Below are 27,491 nucleotides of genomic sequence, written 5' to 3'. Positions count from 1 at the left end.
GTCGGAGTAGGCTAGGCCCACCGCCGGGGACTAGTTCGAGTAGTTCGTGAAGACTAATATGGCGATGATGAGATACGCGAACTAGCACGACCAGCTAGACCTGGAATCAAGTGAAGTGCATAAGCCTCACCCGAAGTAGTCACTTCAAATGGAATCCGGGGAACAGGCAAATGTCGGACTCCTTAGTGGAGGTTAGAGGAGTAGAGTTGAGCGTTATCTTTTCTATTCATAGTCCCTTACTCTGGCACATGATGGACGAAATCGGTAGTATGGTCTAACTACTGAACGTGTGCTGGGTCGACACAAAATCTTTACCACCAAGTAAAAAAAAGAAAAAAAACACGCAGACATTTACCGAACTCGACGAACTGAGTCGAATGGTTTGAGACTCAGCCCTTCGGGCTCCGGTTAAAAAGTCTATTTTCTGAGTGATTGTATAGCCTTTCTATAGGAGAAAGGCAAAATTTAAAGGGTTGTGTACAAGACACGACCACGGTTACATTGAAAATGCAACATGCGCGAATTTCAGATTTCTAGATTATCAAAAAATTTCAGATTATCTGAAATATTTGCAAAGATTGGTGCTTTCACCTTCACAAATAAAAGATCATTTGATCTGAACACATATATCATTGCGGCAAAATGTCCAGTGGAACGTAACAACTGAATGATAACAATTTTACAATGATAAACATTTTGGTTCATCTGATTTCCTATAATGATTCATCACAAAATTAATGTTGATCGGATTAATAACTATACAACGTTGATATGATTTTTAAATGTTATTATCTTTGGTAAAGGCATAGAACTGATCATTAACAAGCCCAAAGGTAAGGTATTTTTCTAATTCAATTCATTTTCGGCATCTCGCTATATGTTGTGCAATTTTCTTTTGGGCCTAAGAAACGCATGCATAGACCAACTTTCCTTTTCCGTAGCTCATATCAAATCGAGACGTTTGAAACGCGGCAACCTTCTTTCAATTCATGGAATATTTACTTTTGTTATTATTCACTGGCAAAGTACAAAATTAATCATTAACAAGCGCAAAGGTAAACCAAATTAATATAATGATTTTTCTAATTCAATTCTTTTTCCACTATGTATTCGTCCTAATAAGGACGTTTTACCGGTCACCATGTCTTGTGACGCGGATCGAGTATCTCATGAAACGAACGGAACCTTGCCGGTACGGCTTATACGCACGGTAAAAAGTAACAGCTCCGCATCTCACTATCTGTTGCAATCACCACTTGAGCCTGTATCTCGCTATGTTTTGTGCAATCATCGCTATAAAATCCTACCTTCAGTAGCAGCAGAAATAAACTAAATCATTCTGCCAACAGAGTAGGCATGGCAATGAAGGAATTCGGTCAAAAATATTCCTTTAATATCATGAGATGAAATTTGTATGATGTTTGTGAGTGTGGAAATGAGATCTGTGTTAGGGAAAGTCTTGAGCAAGTTTACGTATGTAAATTTTATTTGTTTTGCCTATTCTTAACATATTTACGAATTTTCGATTGCATACTATTAAAACACACAAATAAATTTGATAACAATTTTTTATTGGTAAAATACATCAACAATAAACAAAATGTAAGCGCAATCTGTGTATGTGTTCCCTCATTCAGTTTACTGTACGGACAATTTCCGTACCTAGTGTGAGTTTCACTATTGATTACAAAATTCGTAAATGCATATTATTTAGCTCTCCCGATGTCATCGATCAAAAAATCTTATATCCTAGATTCGGAAAGGGCATGCTTAAAATTCGAATCCTCTCCAAGAAGAAGAAATTATTGGGACAGATTATACGCCTCATTTGAATCAATGAAATTTATCAATTTATGGTTCTTTTATCCTTGACTTTTTTTGCTTTCTCCCGATACTTATAACCCTAGTGGACTGGAAAATTCTTCCATCGTGCAACCTCGAAACTTGCACATACGAGGAGCGGCAGGATGTCATACAAGAGTGGATGTTCATATAGGCATGTAATATGATGACTGCTCTATCTATCTGCCAACTGATTTCATTTCGCTGCACGGCCAGACGCTCTCTGTTCGCTCATCGCTCAAGTACTTATTTTCAATCTGTCCCAAATAGAGTCTCCGCTTTTATTGACATAATACGCTCTGAAAGTAATCCGCCTTAAACGACATATAAATGTTCATATTTTTATACGTATTTATACTTGCTTGTACTGTACAATGTCATGTGCTGCAGATTTCCTCGAAACGAAACCGAACCAACCCCGTGAGCGGAAGCGAAAAGCGTTGCGGGATGCGAGGGTGGAAAATATGTGCCCCGGGATATTGGCCTGACTGGTTGCGGAATGTGGGCAATGGGCTATACATATGTGGGAAAACAAACTCGCTCTTATTCTCTAGCCGTATGTACTTAACTACCCGTGTCGCTCGATTGAAAGACGAAACTACACACTTCAGGAGCTCATCATCGCACGGAGAGGTTTTCGGTTCGGTCGCAACTTGAGGAAAGCAATACGAAGTCTTGACTTTTCGCAAAACAAGTTAAGCTGTTTGTATATGTGGGATCAGAATGAAAAGATTGACTCCGTCACCCGCTGGATTCATTATCCCCTCCCAAGCCCAAAGAATAGATCTATGTTGGAAGAGGAGCTAATTGTTTGTTTACACCAACTGACATCATTAGGTCGTTCAGAATTGTTTTGTCTACGTTCGTTACATTTTGTTGATATACGGGGTGGATCATATGCATTACAATTATTTTAAAAATATAGGTGAGATTGATTTCGGGAGCTCATGCGCCAACAGTTTCTTGGACTTAACTAGCCCGTTGGATATTTGCAATATCTAGTTGCATTCTTAATTAAGCTGTAGCGTAACGTCGTAATAATGTCCTGATTCGATATCTCCTTAATAGAGGATATATACAAAGCGACGAGCAGATTGACGTTCTTGTTTTAGTATAAAAATTCTCGTTCAGAAATAAATGTTATAAAACATTTGGAGTTGGTAGTAGTAATGGGCAGGAATAATACGATTCTGATAACTGCTTCGCAAATCCTTCAGAATCTTATAAACCTTAATCTGCACTACGAAAATTTAAGTTTTCGATTTGTGATTTACATCATTTTACCCTGCGGTATCTTTGAAACGTGTGTTTCGAGTATATATTGTTACTGTTCTAAAGTTCGTAAGAGGCCGTACACAAATGACGTAGCTATTTTCGGCGCCTATGACCCCTCCCTCCCACCTCGTAGCATTTTGTCACAAAATTCCAACCTGCCCCTCGTAAATAACGTAGCATTTTCCGATGAAATTAAATAAGTTTTACGTTTCTTAAAACATTAAATAAGTTTTACAGTTTTTTGAAATACACGGCCCCACAAAATATTTGACGACTTTTTTGAACATTTTACTTATAACATCAAATTGTGTACGAAATAAGATAATATGTCATGAAGCATGAAGACAAGTTCTCTTAGTTCACAATCCTCCAGCTGCCAATGATTCTAAGCAGCATACGTTTAAATAAATTACTAAATTTTGTTAGAGTTGAATCTGAAAAGAAAATTTAATTCGGCTATCAAACTAAGTCTAATAGTTAGCCAGATTAGCTAAACAATGTAGCAAGTTAAATCCGCATACAAAATCTTTTCTTTTTTTGATAGCTTGCAATTCCGCGAATCGAAAAACTTACCACATGAAAAACTGCGTGAAGAGTAATTTGTGTGAATTTAAATTTGTTTCTCTTAGGAATGGAGGAACATTAAATTGTTTTCTTAAATCAGTTGGTTTTGAAGCCCGTCAAAAAAATTAAACTTAATGCTACGTCGCACAACTTCTGACCCTAAACTCCCCCTCGACATACTTCATCACAAATTTGGTATACTTGGTATAAAGTGACCAGATGTTGTCGAGATAAATGCGTACGCACTCAGGAAACTTATTCAAGATGTACGTTTCTTTGATATTTGCATATATTTTATTTAACTAAGAAACATTCCGCGAAGTCAGCTAATGGGACACATACTAGTGGTCGTAAATCGTCTCCCAACCTTTGAACGGAACGGATCGTTATATTTCACAGTGGTGTTCGGTGTGTAAATTCAGTGATTCAAGGTCATCCTTTGTTCGTTCGTTAGCTACCATTCTGCTGGTGCCGGCAGTAAATCCAGTACATTGTTTTCGCTGGTGCGGAACAATCGACGTTGTTTACAGATAAGTTTTGCTTAATTTTTTTTTCCTCGTTTCCTTTCTTTCCTTTTCCCTACTTTTACTCTACCTTGTAATCAAATAATAAGACACATTCCCGTTTATATAACGCTCTGCCCTCGTGCTTAAATGGCCGAGGGCGAAATACCATCTGATGTAATCATGGAAGTCCCTGATCCCCCTAATACTCGCATTGCTCCCCGTATAAAGCAGTACCCAGAAGGTTCCTCTGGGCCATGGGTGGTATATTTTCGGACCGGAGAGAAACCGGTTAATATATTAAAACTTTCTCGAGATCTGACTGCTAATTACCCGGCCGTAACTCAGATAACACGTGTTCGGGCAAACAAGATACGTGTTCTAGTGAGTGATCTCGGCCAGGCAAACGCGATTGCTTGCTGTGAGCGCTTTACGCGGGAATTTAAAGCATACGTGCCTTGTGTGGCCTGTGAAATCGATGGGGTAGTGTCCGAACCGGGCCTGAAATGCGAAGAACTGTTGGAGCACGGGGTTGGCTGCTTTAAGGACCCCTCTCTTGAACAGATTAAGATCTTAGAATGCAAACAATTGTATACCGCAAACACCGAGGGAGGTAAGACTGCCTACTCTCTATCAGGCTCGATTCGGGTGACATTCGCCGGGTCCTCTCTTCCCAACTACATCCTCCTTGACAAGGTTCGCCTACCAGTTCGCCTGTTCGTACCGCGGGTCATGAACTGCAGCAATTGCAAGCAGTTGGGCCACACAGCCACATATTGTGGAAATAAGAAACGATGCGGCAAATGCGAAGGAGAGCATGAGGATGACTCTTGCGACAAAGAAACTGAAAAGTGTATTTGCTGCGGGGGCCCTTCACATGCTCTTAAATCATGTCCTGCGTACAAGCAGCGCGGGGATAAAATTAAGCGCTCCCTTAAGGAACGCTCAAGGCGTTCTTATGCAGAAATGCTAAAGAATGCTTCGCCATCTGTCCTGTCCGAAAATCCCTATGCTGGTTTGGCTAACGTTGAGCAAGAATCTGACGACCCACGAGAGGGAACATCTTTGGTTAACCCAGGGGAATCCAGGAAGAGGAGAAATCCAGCCTCCCCTACATTGCCTCGTAAGGGTGCCAAGGTGTCGTCCACTCAGAGTGCGCCATCTACAACCAATAAATCCAACGGAAGTGATGCACAAAAGCCGAAGCAATTTGCTCCAGGACTTGGAAATATTAATTCTAACAAGGAGTACCCACCACTTCCAGGGACATCCAAAACCCCAAGTGTCCCCTTTTTTCAAACAGATATTCAGTCCAGTAGCGGACTAATGAAATTTTCTGACATAGTGGACTTAATTTTCACAGCTTTCAATGTTACTGATCCTCTTAAAAGCCTTCTGATACGTTTTCTCCCTATAGTGCAAACATTTTTGAAGCAGTTGACTACTAAATGGCCCCTCCTTGCAGCGATCGTATCCTTCGATGGCTAAGTCATCGAACGAGGTCACCGATTCGATCACTGTTCTACAGTGGAACAGCAGAAGTATCCTCCCGAAAATCGATTCCTTTAAATTTTTACTAAATAGTTTAAAATGTGATGCTTTCGCATTATGTGAAACTTGGTTAACTTCCGATATAAATCTCAACTTCCACGACTTTAATATAATTCGGCTGGATCGAGAAAACCCCTATGGAGGAGTACTTTTGGGGATCAAAAAGTGCTATTCTTTCAACCGAATTAACCTCCCTTCGACACCAGGCATTGAAATTGTCGCTTGTCAAGTTCTAATCAAAGGTAAAGACCTTTGCGTTGCTTCCATCTACATTCCTCCTAGAGCCTCGGTAGGGCACCGAACGCTTTGTAATATCACGGAATCCTTACCGGCACCGCGGCTAGTTCTGGGAGACTTTAACTCGCACAGTACGGTATGGGGCTGTCTTCATGATGATAATAGATCAACATTAATCCAAGATCTTTGCGATAATTTCAACATGACCATCTTAAACACGGGAGAAATGACGCGGATCCCTACACCACCAGCACGCGCAAGCGCGTTGGATTTGTCGCTTTGCTCGACATCGCTACAGTTAGATTGCATGTGGAAGGTGATCCCTGATCCCCACGGTAGCGATCATTTGCCTATCGTGATTTCAATTGCTAACGGTTCAAGACCATCGGAAACAATCAATGTCTCGTATGACCTCACACGGAACATTGATTGGAAGAGTTACGCGACCGCGATATCCGTTAAAATCGAATCCACTCAAGAACTTCCTCCGGAGGAAGAGTACAGGTTTTTGGCTGGCTTGATTCTCGACAGTGCGAATCAAGCTCAGACTAAACCAGTACCCAGCGCGAATACCCATGGACGGTCTCCCACCCTGTGGTGGGATAAAGAGTGCTCAGAGCTGTACGCGGAAAAGTCCACTGCATATAAGGCCTTCCGGGAAGACGGGTTACCCGCTAGCTATCAACAGTACGCGTCGTTAGAAAGGCGAATGAAGAGTCTAATGAAAGCCAAAAAACGCAGTTATTGGCGCGGGTTCGTCGACGGGTTAACGAGAGAAACAGCGATGAGCACTCTTTGGGGTACGGCTCGACGTATGCGTAACCGTAATAGTACCAACGAGAACGTAGAATATTCAAACCGTTGGATATTCGCTTTCGCCAAGAAGATCTGTCCGGACTCTGTCCCGGTACAGAAAACGTGCCGCGCCGCGTCTCCTCACGATACCGCGAACGAAACATCGTTTTCGATGGTGGAGTTCTCACTTGCTCTCTTATCGTGCAACAATAACGCCCCAGGGTTAGACAGAATTAAATTCAACTTGCTGAAGAATCTGCCTGACACTGCAAAAAGGCGCTTGTTGAATTTATTTAACAAGTTTCTTGAGGGTAACATTGTCCCTTATGAATGGAGGCAAGTGAAGGTCATCGCCATCCAAAAACCAGGAAAACCAGCCTCCGACCACAACTCGTATCGGCCGATTGCAATGCTGTCCTGTATTCGGAAGTTATTCGAGAAAATGATCTTGTTTCGCCTCGACAATTGGGTTGAAGCAAATGGCTTACTGTCAGATACACAATTTGGCTTCCGCAAAGGCAAAGGGACGAACGATTGCCTTGCGTTGCTTTCTACAGAAATCCAAATGGCCTATGCTAACAAAGAGCAGATGGCATCAGTCTTCTTGGATATTAAGGGGGCTTTTGACTCAGTTTCTATCAACATTCTGTCAGAGAAGCTGCACCAGCATGGTCTTTCGCCAATTTTAAATAACTTTTTGCTAAACCTGTTGTCTGAAAAGCACATGCACTTTTCGCATGGCGATTTAACAACATCGCGATTTAGCTACATGGGTCTTCCCCAGGGCTCATGTCTAAGTCCCCTGCTCTACAATTTCTACGTGAATGACATTGACGATTGTCTTGCCAATTCATGCACGCTAAGGCAACTTGCAGACGACGGCGTGGTCTCTGTTACAGGGCCCAAAGCTGCCGACTTGCAAGGACCATTACAAAATACCTTGGACAATTTGTCTGCTTGGGCTCTTCAGCTGGGTATTGAGTTCTCCACGGAGAAAACTGAGTTGGTTGTTTTTTCTAGAAAGCGTGAGCCGGCGCAACTCCAGCTTCTATTAATGGGTGCAACGATCAACCAGGTTTTCACATTTAAATATCTCGGGGTCTGGTTCGACTCTAAAGGTACCTGGGGATGTCACATTAGGTATCTGAAACAGAAATGCCAACAAAGGATCAATTTTCTCCGAACAATAACTGGAACATGGTGGGGTGCTCACCCAGGAGACCTGATCAGGTTATACCAAACAACGATATTGTCGGTGATGGAGTACGGGTGTTTCTGTTTCCGCTCCGCTGCGAACATACACTTCATCAAACTGGAGAGAATCCAGTATCGTTGCTTGCGCATTGCCTTGGGTTGCATGCACTCGACCCATACGATGAGTCTCGAAGTGCTGGCGGGCGTTCTTCCGCTAAAAAATCGATTTTGGGAACTCTCATATCGATTGCTCATCCGATGCGACATTCTGAACCCGTTGGTAATTCAAAACTTCGAGAGGCTCGTCGAGCTTAATTCTCAAACCCGTTTTATGTCCTTGTACTTCGACTACATGGCACAGAGCATCAATCCTTCTTCGTACAATCCCAACCGTGTCCGTTTCCTAGATACTTCTGATTCTACTGTATTCTTCGACACATCCATGAAGGAAGAGATTCGTGGAATCCCGGACCATATACGCCCGCAGGTGATCCCCAATATATTTTATAATAAATTCCGAGAAGTCGACTGCGACAAAATGTTTTACACTGACGGATCAAATCTCGATGGGTCCACTGGCTTCGGTATCTTCAACAATACTATCACCGCTTCATTCAAGCTCAATGATCCCGCTTCAGTTTACGTCGCAGAGTTAGCTGCAATTCAGTACACCCTTGGGATCATCGACACTCTGCCCACAGATCACTACTTTATCGTTTCGGACAGCCTCAGCTCTATCGAGGCTCTTCGTGCGGTGAAGCCAAAAAAGCAACTCCCGTATTTTCTGGGGATGATACAGGAGTCCTTGTGTACGTTATCTGAAAAATCTTATCAGATTACCTTTGTTTGGGTTCCCTCTCATTGTTCTATCCCGGGCAATGAAAAGGCCGACTCATTAGCAAAGGCGGGCGCATTAAATGGTGACATATACGAAAGACCAATCTGCTTCAACGAATTTTTTAGTATTTGTCGTCAGAGGACGCTCAACAGTTGGCAAACCTCGTGGAGCAACGGGGAACTTGGACGATGGCTACATACGATTATCCCAAAGGTATCAACGAAGCCTTGGTTCGGGGGGATGGATGTGGGTCGGGATTTTATTCGCGTAATGTCCCGACTTATGTCCAATCACTACACCATGGATGCGCATTTGCGGCGTATTGGGCTTGCGGAGAGTAGTCTGTGCGCTTGTGACGAGGGCTATCACGACATCGAACACGTTGTCTGGGTATGCGCCGGGTATTGTGACGCCAGGTCTCAGTTAAAGGAATCCCTTCGGGCCCGAGGTAGACCACCCAATGTCCCAGTCCGAGATATGCTGGCAACTCGTGATTTCCCCTATATGTCCCTTATTTATACCTTCATAAAAACGATAAATATCCCAATTTAGCCCCTCTCTTTTATTTCTCGTTTTTAGAGTTTCCTCCTGCCTTGTGGAACCGATCAGCTCCAGAGTGCCACTATGTAACCGCCGTCGCCCTTACCACTACTCCTGCATAGAAGGAAACTGAAGCGAGAGCGACTCGAGTTCCGATGAGTTTTGAAGGATTCCCCGCGTGTCCGAAGAATACCATCCGCCAATCCGGTACTCGACGACTTACTAGACTGAGGCGCAAATTTGTTTCGCTGATCCCCCTTCCCCCCCCCCCCCCGTTCGAGCGAAAGTTGCAAGTTTTGCTCTTCTTTCCCTGTCTCTCCCCTGTCCTTGATACAACTGCTGCTACACTGATGCGGAAATAAGCCACCCTCTGAATATCTTGACCAAGCATAAGTTTTAGTTAAAAAATTCAAATTAGTATTCTGTATTCCTAGTTTTAAGATAGCTATAATTTTTACTCTTTATTGAAACTCTTGTCCTCCATCTTGTAAATAGAATTGAATCCCTAGTTTTAAGATTTCTGTGAAGTTTCTCATAAATATTTGTTCCCCCTTTTGTGTACTAAACTATATTGTTAGTTTTAAGATAACCGTAAAATATTTCGTAAAATACTATTACTCCCCCTCTTGTATATCAAAGTGAATCCCTTGTTTTAAATTTTTTCATAAAAAAATCTTTTGGCCCTCTCTTGTATATTGAATCTTATTTCTAGTCTTAAGATAGCTGTAAACTTTTTTTTTTCCTTTGTAAAAAAAATATTTCAACATTGTAACCTCCTAGTTTTAAGATATCCAAAATGTAAAAACATAAGTATTTGGCACCGCCAAGCTAACGCATTTGTGCCTATCAAATAAACGAAATGAATAAAAAAAAAAAATAGTGGTCGTAAAGCTTTAACCTATTTCAAAGGAATGAATATTTGATGAATTACGCATCTAAATCAGTTTTCGACCTTACTTTTATTAATGGGTACTCCAATTTATTTTCATTCAACAATGAAAATTAGTTTGCCTTTCTCCTATCGAAAAGCTATACAATCACTCTTTTTACCCTAGGCCCGAAGGGCTTAGTCTCTTTTACCATTCGACTCAGTTCGTCGAGTTTGGGAAATGTCTGTGTGTGTGTTTTTTTTTTGTCGAGGGGAAATCTTCAAAAGAGACCAATACCGACTTGACCGTGGTACTGTATGATTCTTACTGCAGCTTTTTCTCCAGCAAGCCTACTGACTAAACCTCAACCTCCTGTATTCTCATCCTCAAGTGTGTGTGTGTGTGCGTATATGTGTACGTAAGTATGTATTTATGTGACAAACAAATGCACATAGTTCACGCGGAGATGACTGAACCGATTTTATCAAACTTAATGTCAAATGAAAGGTACAATGTTCTCATAAGCTGCCATTGCATTCCGATTCCGGGGTAACGGGTTGAAGATCACGCATGAAATTCCCTTAGAAATCGGTATCAGTATGTTATCTAAAAGATGCAACACTCCTTAAAATGTATTGACCACTTCGGACACCTTCGGCGGAACCAGGAGCCAGTGATGGCATTTCACTACAGTGATACACTACCCATAAAAGTATTAGAGTCCCATATGGATTTATGGCGAAAATGAGTTATCTTTTGGGTTGTTGGCGTGCCAGTTTCATGCCTATACGGAGGATACAACGATCACATAACACGGAAAAAACGCGCTCTTTCTTTCGGAGCTGCATATACCGCCTTCAAGTGTGCGCTAGTGATGGAATAGTTTGGTGCGAGAGAGCCGCACTCTCTTGCTCTTCCATTCTCTGTGGCGCGCTCAAATAAATTCACCACCACGTTCGCTGCAGAGTGCACAGCGGTGTATACACTGGAGTGTACACTGGAGTGCGCACTGGAGTATTCACTGGAGTGTGCTCTTTGGTTCGTTTTCTTCTGGCGAGCGGCAGTGCGGGTGCGAATGACGATTTGATTTACACTGGTTGTTTTGTTGTGTATTGAAGATGGTGTTGGCTTATCGCATGCTAATATTATGATTTTCTGCTGATGATTTGATGCGACTTGCTTCGTAAAGCGTACTTACGAGGTTATAGATTATTGTTACAATACCGGGAAAAACTTAAAGTGCTCGGGGAAAACTGGGAAAATGTTTTACGTATTATCGCAGTTTTTTTAACGATCCAGGTAAGAAGTAAAGTAGATGTATCGCGGGTTGTATACATAAATATTATGAAAAATCAATATTAATATATTCGGCTGAATGACTCAATGTTAATTTTACTTCCAAATTTCGATTGCGAATTTCGCGAATGAACTGGAATTTTCCGTTGAAGGTAATGTTCTGGTACTACATTCATTGTGTGTTATTACCATACGTGACAATTGCAGGGTTAATGCACTAAGTATCCTACTTGGTCGAGGGTCGAACATATTATTATTCGCCTTACCTTCAGAATGCTTAAACACAATTTTCCACGAGCAAATGCCCTTCGACTGGCGTTTAATTGATGTGGGCGTGAGTTTAACATACAGTGGATCCAAAAAGTTTGTGACATTCGACTTGACCCTTGATTTGCTTTATTTTTGCATGCCATGCTTCAAACTTGCGTATTTCTGAAAAATATACAGGTAGATGAATACTATTTGGGTCCACTGAATGTGTAATGAAACTTTTTAATAATCGCAAGTAAAACTTATTACTTGAACGTATGCTAATTTTATCCTAAAATCTTGAAAAAAGCCTAACCCACAACTTTTAAGCTACAGTTTTGTTGCACACTTTATTTTTTTTCTGCTGGATATCAGATTGTTTCGTATCTTTTACCGAAATCTAAACAGCTGAAATCTCAGTAGACATTTTTTTGCTGAGATCTCAGTTAAAGTGACGTTTCATAGCTGAAACTCGGAAAATATTTAACTGAAAATCAACAAACAAATCTTGCTTTACTGAGATGGTGTGTGAAGTATCGACGACATGTACAATTACGAAAATTTTAGTTCTTCATGTCGTCATTTTTTCAGTTCGTAAAATGAACGAAACCAACTTGAGTAAAGGGCCTATTTTTGCATTATGAGGAACGGTTTCATTAATTACTCGACCTACAATCGATGGAATGCGTGTTAATGGATATTAGGATTTTTGCTTTCTTTCTTAAACACAATATAATAACACAAATGGCCCGAAAATGGTGACATGCTCGTGTTTGAGTGCACCGAATACTCAAATCGAGTTCCCCATTTTTCGCCCTGCCATTTGAGGCAATGCCTTAAACAAAGATGGCTGACGCTGCTTCGACCGGCTTCAAATGGGCAGAATCATAGAAACAGCACGAAAATTATTACCCTATTTACATTGCTTTCAGTGTAACGGGTTTTTAAGAGGAAAAAAACAACAAAATATGCTCGTAAATATTAGAATGATTTTCGAATTTTTCATTAAATAATTCTAGTCAAAAGATCCAATTAAACCAATTCATAATAAACCTACGAAAATTGTTTTGTGTTTATGAAAAACTCGTAATAAAAACGCTTCCATGGAACTACGGATGATTCATCATATGTACGAAAAATTTGTAGCAGGTGTTCGAATCTTTTCTCTCACAGCAACATACTTCAATTTTTTGTCCAAAAACTAATGCTAAAAAGTGTTTACGAGTTTAATAGTTCTGTACTACAGATGTACAAAATATTTTAGCCAAACTTGGGTTAGTAAAAGCGAAATTATGTGTATTAAGATTTTATTCTAAGATATGTTTCCTCGTGACTATTGTTATAATAATAGGGGAACCCGGGGCTATTCGGACCTACTTAAGCAAATAGCCCTTTTAGGATGATAGATGTGAAAAAATTTACAGGTCAAAGGTCCTAATTGTTAGTTTGAAACCTCAGCTACATTTTGATGCCATAAAAGGTTCACTTTCACCACTCAATGGCAGCGCTAGACGACAATTTGCAAACCTCTACGTCCATCCTTTTACAAAGTAGGGGCAATTCGGACCTCCCTACGGGGTAATCCAGACCGTGATTTTTCTTTAATTTTGTTGCAATGGCATTATGTTTACCTATAAAATATTTATAAGACTCCTTAAGAAGCAAAAAAAAATAAATTCCTTTACAAAAACTTAATCTGGTATGTCACAGCTGTCGATTGGCGACCCATGTATTTTCTTTGCTGTGGCGTGTACAATGGTGTGCGCAGCCGCAAGTCGTTGAACGGTGGTTGACGGAATAGGTGGTCCGAATAGCCCCGTTCGCTCATTTCGCACAAATGTGGTGAGCGTCTCGAAAATATTTCTGTTTTCACCCAAACAAAAATCATTCCATAAAATAGGAGCCCCAAGCTTTCCAAAACACTTACCTTATATTTTTTTCACTTTTATTTGTTGTTTTAATTACGGTTTTTCCATTATAATGATTTTTGTTTTGAGAATGGCAAAAAAAACGAAACACGTTGTATCTCCTTTCTACAAAGAACAAAGAATCAAATTCAGCTTTCAAAATTAAGGTTTCAGAATAGCGGTTCCACGAATATGTACGATAGTAAGAAAGTCTTGCTATTTTCTGAGAAATCGAGGGGGTTCGAATTGTCCCCACTGTCTTAATAGCCCCGGGTTCCCCTATATTTGTTAAAGAAAATTAAATTGAAAACAAAGGACTTGCTTCAATATATACGTTAGACTGCCCAGAAAAATAATGAATTTTTGAAAACTCAACCAATTTTGGGTCCAACCAGGAGTACTTGGACCAAATTCGAAGCAAATCGGACAAGTCTAGCAACCGGACCAACGTGCCTGAAGTTTGTATGGGATTTTTCGACAATTTACATGGAGAAAACTCACTAGCTCGCTTTTTCGCCGCTAGGTGGCACTGTATGCATCGAATCATCACTATAAGTGAAAATAAGAAAGATAATTTAATTTTCTACAACTTTGTCGAAGACTGCTAGTGAATCCGGCTTGGTTAAAAGAAGATATTAAACTTTTAACGAAGTGATGTCTGAGTCAGCTTTGCATGGGGCCTAGCAGTGCATGGTTGTGTATCAGTACTCGATTTCCACGAAATATACATTTTTGTGAAATAATCGTTAGGTTTGGCTCAATAGTATGTTCAGGAAAATTATAGCACATAATACGAGTTATGTTTTGGTTAGAAAATTTTAGTTCCACCTTTGACCGCATAGAGGGCGCTAACACTAACTTTTCATAGAAGAGAGATAGAATATCGAAATGTTCGGAAGAATGATTGCAAAATGTCTGTTCTACAACTTTGTGGAAGACAACTAATTTCTATCTCTTTCCGTTGAAAAGTTAGTGTTGGCGCCATCTATGTGGTCACAGGGGGAACTAAAATTTTCTAACCAAAACATAACTCGTTTTATGTGTTATAATTCTTCTGAGCATACTATTGAGCTAAACCTAACGATTATTTCACAAAAATGTATAATTCGTGGGAATCGAGCACTGATACACAACCATGCACTGCTAGGCCCCATGCAAAGCTGACTCAGACATCACTTCGTTAAAAGTTTAATATCTTCTTTTAACCAAGCCGGATTCACTAGCAGTCTTCGACAAAGTTGTAAACAATTAAATTATATTTCTTATTTTCACTTATAGTGATAGTGCGATGCGTACAGTGCTACCTAGCGACGAAAATTGTTACGTATCGGTTTCGTAACGTTTATTTGTGGTGGTGGGGCCACACTGTACTCACCAGCTATTAGGGTCGTTTCACTATTGTCTCCTGGAGAAATTCACACTGGGCGGACTTTTCTTCCCACACTATGGTCACTGAACGAATCGTAAATAATTTTCGGCGGAAACAAGTACCAAAAAGGACTACACTATAAACAAAATGGACGACACAACTTGTATATAGAGACCTTACACTTGTAATTTATTATTAATTATTCTTTTGAAAACAAACAGAAAATATTTTTGAATTTTTACTTGCGCACTTTTATTGACCAAAACTTTCTCCTGGCGATACCGTTGCGGCCGTGATGATCGTTGGTCGACTTTCTTCAGGCTGGATGCGGGATGGGCTTCGATGGTGGTGCAGGAACAAACGGACGATGGCGACGGGGGACTCCAGATGAAGCAGCAATTCGACCTATTCGTAGCGGAGGCCTGCGTTTCACTACGGGACCCGGGGAGTGGTACTGCGCGCACTTTTCACACACGAGTGTCTATCAATCGAGCGGGATTTTCAACGTTTTTCGGTCGAATGGACCCTACCCTACCGGTACTTGGGTAAAGGCGTCCACAATGGCGTTTTTGGCTTGCCAATCACTGACCGTTTTTGTGCACTCGCGTCGGACGTCGTTAATTCACAAAAAAACCGGTAGCCACACTTATCCCGCTCGAGCAACCGAACAGAACCAAACGATCGTGTGGATGTTCTGAACGGTCAACAAGATCCTACGGATCGACACAAACTTTTTTACAGAAGAAACGCACGGTCACAATGGGCGTATGACTAGCTGCTGCTGGTCGTCACTCCTCCGGGTCAATTCACTATTAGAGACCGCATTCCTTTTTCGCGGTAGATTTTATCCTTGCCCTGTCCGTTTTCCAAAATATACCCACCGCGCCTCCTCGCATCCCACCCCGCATTTGATGACGGTGATGATGAGATGACAGGACGATGACGGTTGACATTTACAAAAATTTTATCGTTTTGGTTGGTGTCACGAAATATGCTCAAATTTTAGTACAATGTATTGACATGCTAAACGTGCGGTACTTGTTTCCTTGATTTTTTTTTTATAATGAACAATTATAACGAATATAATAACAAAATGAATAATAAATAAACAAGCAAAATAAATAACAAATATAAATAAATAAATAAATAAGCACATAAATATATAAATAAATAAATAAGTAAATAAATCTCTGAACAAATAAATAACGAAACGTACATTTGACACCAACCTGGGCTATTAAGCAGAACTTAAACGCGACTCAAACATGCAAGCACGGAGTAGTAACGGTTTGACGTTTAAATTCTACTTAGACATTTACGAACAATAATTTCAATGTATAAACAAAGAACAGGCGTCGTCAAATACACGGGATAGACCGTACACTGTTATTTATTTATACGACAAAAAAATAACAATATTTACAAATATATACAAGCTGGGCTCAGTGACCAAAGCTACGATATTGTGACCTAAGAAATCACAGGTCACAATTTTCCCCGACTCGGGTAAAAAAAAAACCCAAATGGTTTTTTTTTTGAATGAATGCCGACTTCAAACGCGACTACTTCTTCCCGAGTGCCAGTTTTAATTCCGTGGAATGATTTTTCCAAAGGCCAGAGGAATCTGTCCCACGAAATTACGTGACTCTGAGGAAGTGAGCCTGTCCGTTTTTAGTCTCGCGCACTCACCGATGTATCTGTCACAATCAGGAACGATTCAATCCATCCATCAATCCCAAAACAACTGTGAAAGTTTCACTGTCGAAATTGCCTATAATGCGTCCGAATAAAAGCCGTTGCTGCATTGGCTGAGTAGAATTATTGATCGGATACGCTTCAAATTGCGGAAAATTACCAGAAAGAAATCAGACGGAATTTGACCTTTCTGCTACCATTACCGTCACAAGGGCTATCCTTGGACGAAACATCTAACACTACCGCTTACATACCGCACACACTCACTCAGGATTCAATTTGCTAGCCTTTCATTCCTCTTCATTTACACTCACATCCATGCCATAAATAACACTAAACACTAACTTTTAATTATGCTAGGGGCCCCTAAATTTAAATTTGTGCTTTACCGGACTCTTTTTCAAGAGTCGGAAAGACTATTACTTTTGTGAAATGGTTAACTCATTGCGAACTTCTTTTACTCTCTCGACACGCGGGAGAAAACTAGATGAAGTTACGCAGAATTAACCCATTCACGCTTAGAGTGTAAAGTCGACTTAAAACTGGCGGCGGGCAAACGTAACCCCGTCGTAACCCAGCACAACCCTGTCGTCAGATTGTCTATTATCCGATCTGTCACAGCTACTCATACTCAGCTGACTAATGTTGATTGTTTATGTAGTGATGGAAAATAGGATGATTCGTGATGTTGGTAAGTATTTTTGATTGCTAATTATGTTTTTTTGTTTGTTTTGTTTTAGATTGAACGTCGAAGTTTGCACCGTTATCTTTGAGATCGGTGGAGGATACCGGAGGACTCTGAGTGTTAGTAGATAGTGCAGCTGCCTTTTCGTTTTATTTGGACGTGCGAATAAAGTGTTTCAGTTTTCCCTTTTTTTTATACTTTTTTTTTCCGAAATCGTACAGCTGCAATGCGGAAATGATGCTAACCAGGTTTTAGATGGGCAGCCGGCCAAATCCCTAAACTTTTGCCCTTCAAATCTTCCAGCTCATAGGAGGATGACCCAATTTTCGCCTTGATGCGGCATGGGAGAAATTGTTGGCCGTACTTGGCATTGTAATTCTGGGCCGCACTTGACGGTTTCATATTTCTCCGATACACCAACTGGCCGTCTACAAACGATTTGGAAAATTTTCTGTGACGTAAGTTATAGCGATGTTGGGAAGCATTGTGAGCTTTCACCAGATTTTTGCGGACAAGGTCGTAGATTCGCTCAAACATTTTCGATCGTCGTTCTTCCATCTCTTCCGAAGTCAGCTTTACATCGAGACGGGTGAGTAAATGATCGGTGCCAACTTCAGAGTACTCGTGACCGTGATTAATGAAGTATGGTGTGAATCCAGTCGACGAGTGAACACTGGTATTCAAAACCATCTCGATCTCCGACACACGAGTGTCCCAAAGGCGTTGGTCCTCCCTCACGTATGTCCTGATAGCAGCATTGATAGTTCGGTTGACTCTTTCGACCGGGTTTGCCTGTGAGTGATATCGTGAGTTGAGCCAGTGGGCAACTTTGAAACGATCCAACAGCTCCTTGAACTCTTTGGAAATGAAACTGCTTCCGTTGTCAGTGATTATCACTTCAGGAACCGAGTTTCTCAGGAACCATTGGTCTTTCAAAATCGCACACATGGGGGCGCTACTGACATTCCTCACAGGCTGAACCATTACCCATTTCGAAAAGTAGTCACAAACTACCAAAATGTGCTGACTACCGCGACGAGTGCGGGGGAGAGGGCCAATGAAATCCGCTGATACGATCTGCCAAGGGCGGGTGGCAATTTTCATGTTTCCCATGGCAGGTGCAACAGGGACGGAAGAAGCTTTGACTTCCTTGCACATTCCACACTGTTGAACGTACCGCCGTATTTCAACTGCCATCTTAGGCCAGTAGAATCTTTGACGGATCCGTGCAAGGGTTTTGTCGTAGCCTGGATGAAAGTAATCGTCGTGGTACTGTCGAAGAATATTAGGAACTTCGGTGGGCGGGGGAATCATTTTCCACTCGAAGCGAGTATCACAGGGATTATCGTTCACGGTGATAAACTTGAAGAGTTTACCATCGTCGATCTTGAAGTCTACAAAATCATTGGGCCGGCGAGCCACTTTGTCGGACATTGACGCGTACCACGACGATTCTTGAACAGCTGCGATGCTTCGCGAGAGGGCGTCCGGAACCACGTTCTCCTTGCCCTTGCGATGCTTGACGGTCATATCGAATTGCTGCAGATTCAACGCCCATCGGCTGCATCGTGACCCGACCTTCCATTTTGTACTGAGTATATGGGTCAGCGCGGAAGAATCGGTTATTAGGGTGAAATGGTAACCCTCAATATACCCACGGAATGCATCGATGGCGAGAATGGCTGCAAGCGCTTCCTTTTCTGCGGCATGGTAGTTCTTCTGGGGCGTTGTCAGTTTATGGGAGTAGAATGAAATGACCCGCTCTACCCCATCCTGTTCTTGTGTGAGAACCCCAGCTACCGCCACGTCACTAGCATCCGTTTGGATACAGAACTCCTTGCTGAAATCAGGACTGCCCAAGACTGGTGAAGATATCAGCCGCTCTTTGATTTCGCAAAATGCCTGTTCGGCGTCATCGTTCCAACGGATGGTTTTCGTTTTGCTTTGCAGAAGGTTTGTGAGTGCAGCGGTCACCCCGCTAAAGTCTAAGATGAAGCGCCGATAGTAATTAGCCATTCCTAGGAATCTCCTTAGTTTTGTTACGGTATTGGGCCGTTCGTATTCGACAATAGGACGAACTTTTTCCGGGTTGGCTCGAAGACCGTCTGTATTAAGGAGATATCCCAGGAAGGGAATCTCAGACACTCCAAACTTAGACTTTTCGAGGTTTATGCTTAGGTTTGCTTCCCTTAAGCGACGTGCAATCTCCACTAGAAGGCGTTCATGGTGTTCGAATGTCTCCGTCACCACAACAATGTCGTCGAGATAGACGAAGACGTACGGTTCAAGCATCCCGTGGCCCAGGACATTGTCCATCAGTCGTGCTAACGTAGCAGGGCTGTTGATCAACCCAAAAGGCATCCGTGTATATTGGAATAGCCCTTTGCCCTGTACACAAAAGGCCGTGTACTTCCGCGATTCTTGGTCCAATGGAACCTGGAGAAACGCTTCAGACAGGTCTATCGTGGACAGGTATTTAGCCTTGGGAAGTTGACCTAAAATTCGACCGGGATGAGGCAACGGATAAGCATCCCGAACAGTCCGCTCGTTAATCTTGCGCGCGTCCAAACAGAGCCGAACTTTGTTGGGCTTGATGACCGGCACACAGTTAAGCGACCAATCCGAGTTGCTCCGTTCCAAAATCCCTAAACCCAACAGTCGTTCCAGCTCGACGGCTACCAGATCCTGCGTCTTCGGAGACATCACGTATGGAAACTGGCGGACTGGTGGTTTATTTTTCCATTCCTCTCCCAACACGATACGATGCTGAGCTCGGTTGGTCAGGGTCAATTTCCCTTCTTGAGCAGGAAGGAAAAGTTTTTTGACGTTCTCGATCACCATAATTTCATCATCGGTCAAAATATTTGCAGAACTAGGGTGTTCGGTAATAGATGCCGACGCAGTGGACTCAATCCCTCCACAGTTTTGCATCGCGGGCTGAATTTTGAATTTCCTCCAAAAATCCATTCCGCAGATACAATCTATGGACAGATTTGCAACTACCAAAGTAGGAACTATTTTCACACATCCTTGGAAGGCAAATGGAAGATGAGCCTGACCTTTAATTTGCAGTTCGTCTCCACTTGCAGACCGTAGAATCACGTTTTTGGAAGGGCGATGCAACTTTTTGAATTTTAATTTAGAGAAAAGAGATTCGCTGATAAGCGTGTGATTGCTACCGCTGTCCAAGAGAGCACGTACCGGGTAACCGTAAATCTTTACGTGTGCGTACGGCCGGTTGTCGTGGGGGACAGGGTAGGTAATTTGCAGAATTTCCGTAGACTCTGGGTAAATATCTCTGGTGGCCTGCACCCAGTAAGGGGGAGGCGTACGTTGAAGAAAACGGTCTTGACTTACGCGTTGGGTGTCTGCGAACGACGATTTTGGTTCGCGTTTGGTCCGTTTTTTAAACAAAACGGGCAATAGTTAGTCGGAAAACCGCGAAGACCGCACGTACTGCAAAATATGCCCCGAGGCTGTCTACACATCGCTACGTGATGACCAATCCTCCCGCAATTGTAGCAGGTATTGGCCGGTGGGGGAATGTGCGTGTTTATCAATTCTTCCAACGTGAACTGTGGACGAGAATTGAACCCAGATGGCACCGCGACCGGGTCTGGTCGGGCGGTATTTTGATACGAATTTTGACTCGTTTGGGTGTTCGGTAAGGATTGGTTGTTTTTGTTGAAAAGTTGATTGGGACGAGACGAATTAGTGGATGTGTGTGAACTGTTTCTATTTTGGTTGACCTGAGACACTGCTGCGGTTTGATCTATCACCTGTTGAGTCTGGGATTGGTTCTTGTTTTTTTTCTTCGAATTGTTTTCAGAGCTTTCGACCACTTGGACATTCCTGTCCGTCCCGAAAACCTTGTTGTATGCCGAGAAATTTAATGCATCTAATTTCTGTCCAGCAGCAACAAGTGTTTCAAGGTCGACTATCGGAATAAATGTCATTTGTCGCTTGTAGTCTACTCGCATATTCTGCTGTAGAATCTGTACTTTTTCGTAATCGGGAATCTGAACACTCATGGTTCTGAACAGTTTCTCGATTTCGAAATAGTACTCGTGGAAAGATTCATGTTTTTGTTGACGACGCTGGTAAATTTTCATTTTGATCAACGCGTCCAAATCAGGGTGCATGTAGGTGCGTTTTAATTCAAATACCAAATGCTGCCAATTCATCAATCTACCAGTGGTTCTTTGTGCCATATACCACTTGAGCGCTGAACCAACAAACAAATGCACAGCCGACTCGAAAAGCTCGACCTCCGACACATGCTCAGCTTGGGATAAAGCCTGTACAATTTCCAAAAACTCATTTAGCTTCAGCCCTTGATCGTCACCACTGTATTTAGTGATGTTCCATTTGGACACAGGAAGAGTGTGACGGTTGTGGTACGGTGCGGGGTACGGATTGTGTAGAACACCACTATACATGGGAGGTGAATTTCGTTTAGGGAAAGATGGGATAGCCGAAGCATGGTTGTACATCTCGGGATTTGCTCCAGTAGGATTAGAAATTCTCGTCGGATGATAGGGAATATTGTATGTATTGTTGGGAATTGGTATATTGTTAGAATGTAATGTACGATCTGGGATATTTTGAAAATTATGGTAACTAGATGAAGTATCGAATGAATTGGAAGGCTTTGTTGGCGGAAAATTATAGTTTTGAAATGTTCTGAAATTTGTATCGGGGTGTTGTGAATATGAAGTAAATTGAGCATGATCGGGAAGAGTTTGAGTTACAGCATCTTTTACTTCTCTTCGTCGAGCTAAATCGGCTTCTAGATCCGTAATTCTCGCTTGCAACGAATGGATCCACTCAAGATCATCCTGACTGAGAACGGAAACTCTCGGTCTAGGATTTTCATCTGCCTTGTCTGCATCCAACAGAGCTAAAAGATCATTTCCCTCTTGCTGATCCCCCTGTGAAGACGAAGCAGTACCCCGAAAGAAATTATCAACAATCTCCGCTAACTCAACTACCGTATTTTGCAACTGACTATGCAGGTTAGGCGACCCCCGCGAGTCCCTTAACACAGTCACTAAACGCATACCGACATGTACCATTCTAGTAAAACAAACCTTCTTTTCCTCTAAATCCTCCTGTTCCAAACAACCTTTTAACTCTTTAAACTTATGCGTACAAACCTCGACTTCCACAGTAGGATCACCCACTACTCTTCGTGGGCATTTTCCCGACGGATCATCCCTTTCCACCTTCAATTGGTCTCGCAGCCACTTGCGTTTTCGTGAGCGATCGAGACCGATAGACAAACTGACAGAACGGGCAGTCAGTTCATAATTCAGTTCATCGTCGGCTAAAAACTCCACACTCATATCAAAATACCAACCTTGGATCAACTCACTAGCTTGATCGAATGTGAGCTGTGCCATTGCCATTGTATAAAAAGGCAAAAAATAACAAATTTATCACAAACCACAAATAGTTTTAACACCCGCTAGAAAAGTAAACAAAAACCCGACAAGAAACAAATGTAATGGTATTAGTAAATGTCAAATTCAATCCGATCAATGCTACCTGTGTATGAAATATGTTCAAAACAAACGATCAATTTTTCTACTCAAGCACTAGCAAACGACGGCGTGCCAGATATACAATTTTTCATCACTCGCTACAATTCGCAATTCCACTAATCATAATTAACTTTCAGGATCAACTTCAAGTTTGGATATCGACCCAATGACTTCGCGATTAATGAAGTGAACAATGTGAATTGAATTTCTCCGGGAGACACAACGAAAAAGGGATTTGCTTCTGGTCTTGGAAACAAATCACTTTTTCTTTTATTTTGCGTTGGGCGCCAATTGTTACGTATCGGTTTCGTAACGTTTATTTGTGGTGGTGGGGCCACACTGTACTCACCAGCTATTAGGGTCGTTTCACTATTGTCTCCTGGAGAAATTCACACTGGGCGGACTTTTCTTCCCACACTATGGTCACTGAACGAATCGTAAATAATTTTCGGCGGAAACAAGTACCAAAAAGGACTACACTATAAACAAAATGGACGACACAACTTGTATATAGAGACCTTACACTTGTAATTTATTATTAATTATTCTTTTGAAAACAAACAGAAAATATTTTTGAATTTTTACTTGCGCACTTTTATTGACCAAAACTTTCTCCTGGCGATACCGTTGCGGCCGTGATGATCGTTGGTCGACTTTCTTCAGGCTGGATGCGGGATGGGCTTCGATGGTGGTGCAGGAACAAACGGACGATGGCGACGGGGGACTCCAGATGAAGCAGCAATTCGACCTATTCGTAGCGGAGGCCTGCGTTTCACTACGGGACCCGGGGAGTGGTACTGCGCGCACTTTTCACACACGAGTGTCTATCAATCGAGCGGGATTTTCAACGTTTTTCGGTCGAATGGACCCTACCCTACCGGTACTTGGGTAAAGGCGTCCACAATGGCGTTTTTGGCTTGCCAATCACTGACCGTTTTTGTGCACTCGCGTCGGACGTCGTTAATTCACAAAAAAACCGGTAGCCACACTTATCCCGCTCGAGCAACCGAACAGAACCAAACGATCGTGTGGATGTTCTGAACGGTCAACAAGATCCTACGGATCGACACAAACTTTTTTACAGAAGAAACGCACGGTCACAATGGGCGTATGACTAGCTGCTGCTGGTCGTCACTCCTCCGGGTCAATTCACTATTAGAGACCGCATTCCTTTTTCGCGGTAGATTTTATCCTTGCCCTGTCCGTTTTCCAAAATATACCCACCGCGCCTCCTCGCATCCCACCCCGCATTTGATGACGGTGATGATGAGATGACAGGACGATGACGGTTGACATTTACAAAAATTTTATCGTTTTGGTTGGTGTCACGAAATATGCTCAAATTTTAGTACAATGTATTGACATGCTAAACGTGCGGTACTTGTTTCCTTGATTTTTTTTTATAATGAACAATTATAACGAATATAATAACAAAATGAATAATAAATAAACAAGCAAAATAAATAACAAATATAAATAAATAAATAAATAAGCACATAAATATATAAATAAATAAATAAGTAAATAAATCTCTGAACAAATAAATAACGAAACGTACATTTGACACCAACCTGGGCTATTAAGCAGAACTTAAACGCGACTCAAACATGCAAGCACGGAGTAGTAACGGTTTGACGTTTAAATTCTACTTAGACATTTACGAACAATAATTTCAATGTATAAACAAAGAACAGGCGTCGTCAAATACACGGGATAGACCGTACACTGTTATTTATTTATACGACAAAAAAATAACAATATTTACAAATATATACAAGCTGGGCTCAGTGACCAAAGCTACGATATTGTGACCTAAGAAATCACAGGTCACAAAATGCGAGCTAGTGGGGTTTCTCCGTGTAAATTGTCGAAAAATCCCATACAAACTTCAGGCACGTTGGTCCGGTAGCTAGACTTGTCCGATTTGCTTCAAATTTGGTCCAAGTACTTCTTGTGGGACCCGTAATCGACTCAGAGGTGGGCCGATAGGGGTCATTTTTTCCTGTCACTCTAATATACGTGCTGCTGGAATAATTGAGAAATTAAACGTACAAATCTCGAAGAACTGTTAGCTAAGTTTGAAATTAAATTTGTTCTATAAGCGGCGACAAAACAAGAATCACAAACCGTAGTGAACAGGAGGAGCCAAATCCAGGAGTGAAAACCTAAGAATCAAAACTTTCTTGGATTGCATTGATTTTTTTACTCACTCCCAGAAACATGCATAACAATGATTGATTTCCACCGCTCCTTTGGAATTATGTGGTTTTTATTTGAAACAATGTATATACACACACTGAATTCGGCTCGGTAATTTCCCAATAGCTGTGTAGTCAGAAAATTTAGAAACTGATATCTCAGTGAGGTGAAATTAGCTTGCTGATTTTCGGTGAAATATTTTCCGAGTCTCAGAACTCAAACGTCACTTTTACTGAGATCTCAGCAAAAAATAATGTTTGCTGAATCTCAGCTGTTGATATTTCGGCAAAAGATGCAAAAAAGCTGAGATGCAGCAAAAAAATTAAGTGTGTAAATAATTCAAAACTAATTGAAATGAGATTTAAATTGTTGAAAATTGTTGGTCCAATCCAATAATTGCAAATAAATGGCTCTTCGACCACATTGACATTCAGTATTCCCGAAAATCGAGGAAATGGCCACGTTCCGAAATTAGATTCACGCCTGTTTCTCATATACTACTGACTCGATTCTCATATTCTTATAGTCTTAACCCTTTATAAAGCGATGGCAACTATATTGCCACCTTTTCGTTTCGTTCATAACGCAGGAATGTGAAGTGAGAAGTGTTCCAATGTTATGAAATCTACTTGTTAGGAGTCTGGCAACTGATCTTTTTACTTTTTATTGAGATGCTGTGAAAAATATCAGATTGGAGAAGAGATTTCTGAAAAAATACGGCGATTTCCGTTTGTACAATAAAATTAGCTCGATTTTGAAAAAGAAACTCTAGATCTTATAACAATACGTGATGCAAATTTGTAAAAACAACTATTTTTTATCCGAAAATTTGGTTTATGCGAGGTAAAAATGGCAAAGAAAAAAATAGGTCGTCAAACGGTGGGATAACAAAATTCTCACATGTTTCCTATCTCATGCCTCCACGCGAGTCTAAGTCTATTGATGACATTTGGTCTTTAGACCGGCGATGACTGGGTGCTATCAGCCTTCTGCCGATAGTATCAGAATGAGAGGGTGCGAACAGATCTAGCCGAGAAAACATTGCCGTAAAAATGAATAGTTGATCGGAAATTAGCCCCAATACGAATAATCTGACTAGTATCTATGATCACGGGTCAATACGTATTGAAAATTCGCCGCGTCTGTTTTTATGAACCTAATTTCAAGCTCCGTTATTGCTAACAAGCCCGTGCATCAGGTTAACAGTCCTTTATATTTCCCTTCAGTGTTCGTTATTATCGCTCGCATACTTGTATTCCACAATCAATCCGATATGGAAAATAAGAAATACTTTCCTTGATTTATAACATCTCGCGCTATTTTTGCCTGTGCAATATGTTATCACTTGGTAGTTTTCAAGCCAATAAATATATCGTTGAGAAGAAGTAGCGAAATACTGTTGCAATGAATAGTGATCCGGCCCATTACGCAGATAAGATTAGCTTTTCTAGGCAATACTCCCACGGTCGGCTGTGTGGAGTTCAAATTGCTTTTGTTTAGGGAACATAGTATACTCTCGGTAGCCGGCTGCCCAGAGTTTAAAAAAACCAAAAACTAAACAAGATCTTCTCTTTTTCGAGTGATTGTGCACTCGAAGACTAACTAAACAACTACCTAATAAAATATGCTTTACAGGTCGCATCGCTTGCTTGGAGCGAATCCTAGACCTGACACCCTTCCAAACTACCAACTCCGCGACACCTATGGAAGAGTCTGATGAATCGTCGTACTTCTGTTAAGTAGGTGAAGCATCAACACTTCCTGTCTACCTTATCCTTTATCCTTCCCCGTGAACGGTGGAGATGGGGGCGGCCGGCAATGATGGCTATCATGCTGTTGAGGTTTTAATATGGGTCGGATTGGTATGAATTCCTACTTACCATTTCCTAAGCAACTCTTATTAGATAATCAGCATTCAAACATGATGAAGTCAGTGTGCAATCCGCCAAAATCATCGTCACAATGCAAGGCAACGGTAGAAATGGCAAAGAAAAAAAAATAAATTGAATAAATGATCGTCTGAAATCTGTGGTCTCATTTTACAATTTATCCTCAGAATCCAAGGGTTATTTACTGTTATTCAGGTAATAACCAGGAACCCACCTTCATTTCTTTCTGAGTTTATGATACAGCTCGATTTGTCTTTATATTTGCACCGATCTCGTTGGAAATACATCAAACGAAGTTAGGAATGTTCGGAGAGGGGTTACCCACTGATCACCCTCCCCCCGTAATCATCACCTTAAAAACCCCCTCAGATCACCCCTCATTACACCACCCTTAGACCATCACCCCATACATCCCAAATTCTCCCCTCGCTATGCAATGGATGGAATGTGT

At 41.5% G+C, this 27,491-nt stretch overlaps 1 protein-coding gene across 1 annotated transcript; it reads right to left on the bottom strand.

The window, feature by feature from the left end:
* Nucleotides 1-17,649: 17,649 nt before the first annotated feature.
* On the bottom strand, nucleotides 17,650-22,817 carry LOC131679923 (uncharacterized). Its single transcript, XM_058960670.1, has 2 exons — nucleotides 20,867-22,817; nucleotides 17,650-20,777 (listed from the first exon to the last, which is right to left on the bottom strand). Exons 1-2 carry the CDS (start codon nucleotides 22,815-22,817, stop codon nucleotides 17,650-17,652), a joined length of 5,079 nt encoding a protein of 1,692 aa, XP_058816653.1.
* Between the last annotated feature and the right edge of the window lie 4,674 nt (nucleotides 22,818-27,491).

The sequence above is a fragment of the Topomyia yanbarensis genome, chromosome 2, assembly GCF_030247195.1.
Source record: "Topomyia yanbarensis strain Yona2022 chromosome 2, ASM3024719v1, whole genome shotgun sequence".
Classification (NCBI taxonomy): Eukaryota; Metazoa; Arthropoda; class Insecta; order Diptera; family Culicidae; genus Topomyia; species Topomyia yanbarensis.
This window is presented reverse-complemented; position numbering and strand designations above follow the sequence as displayed.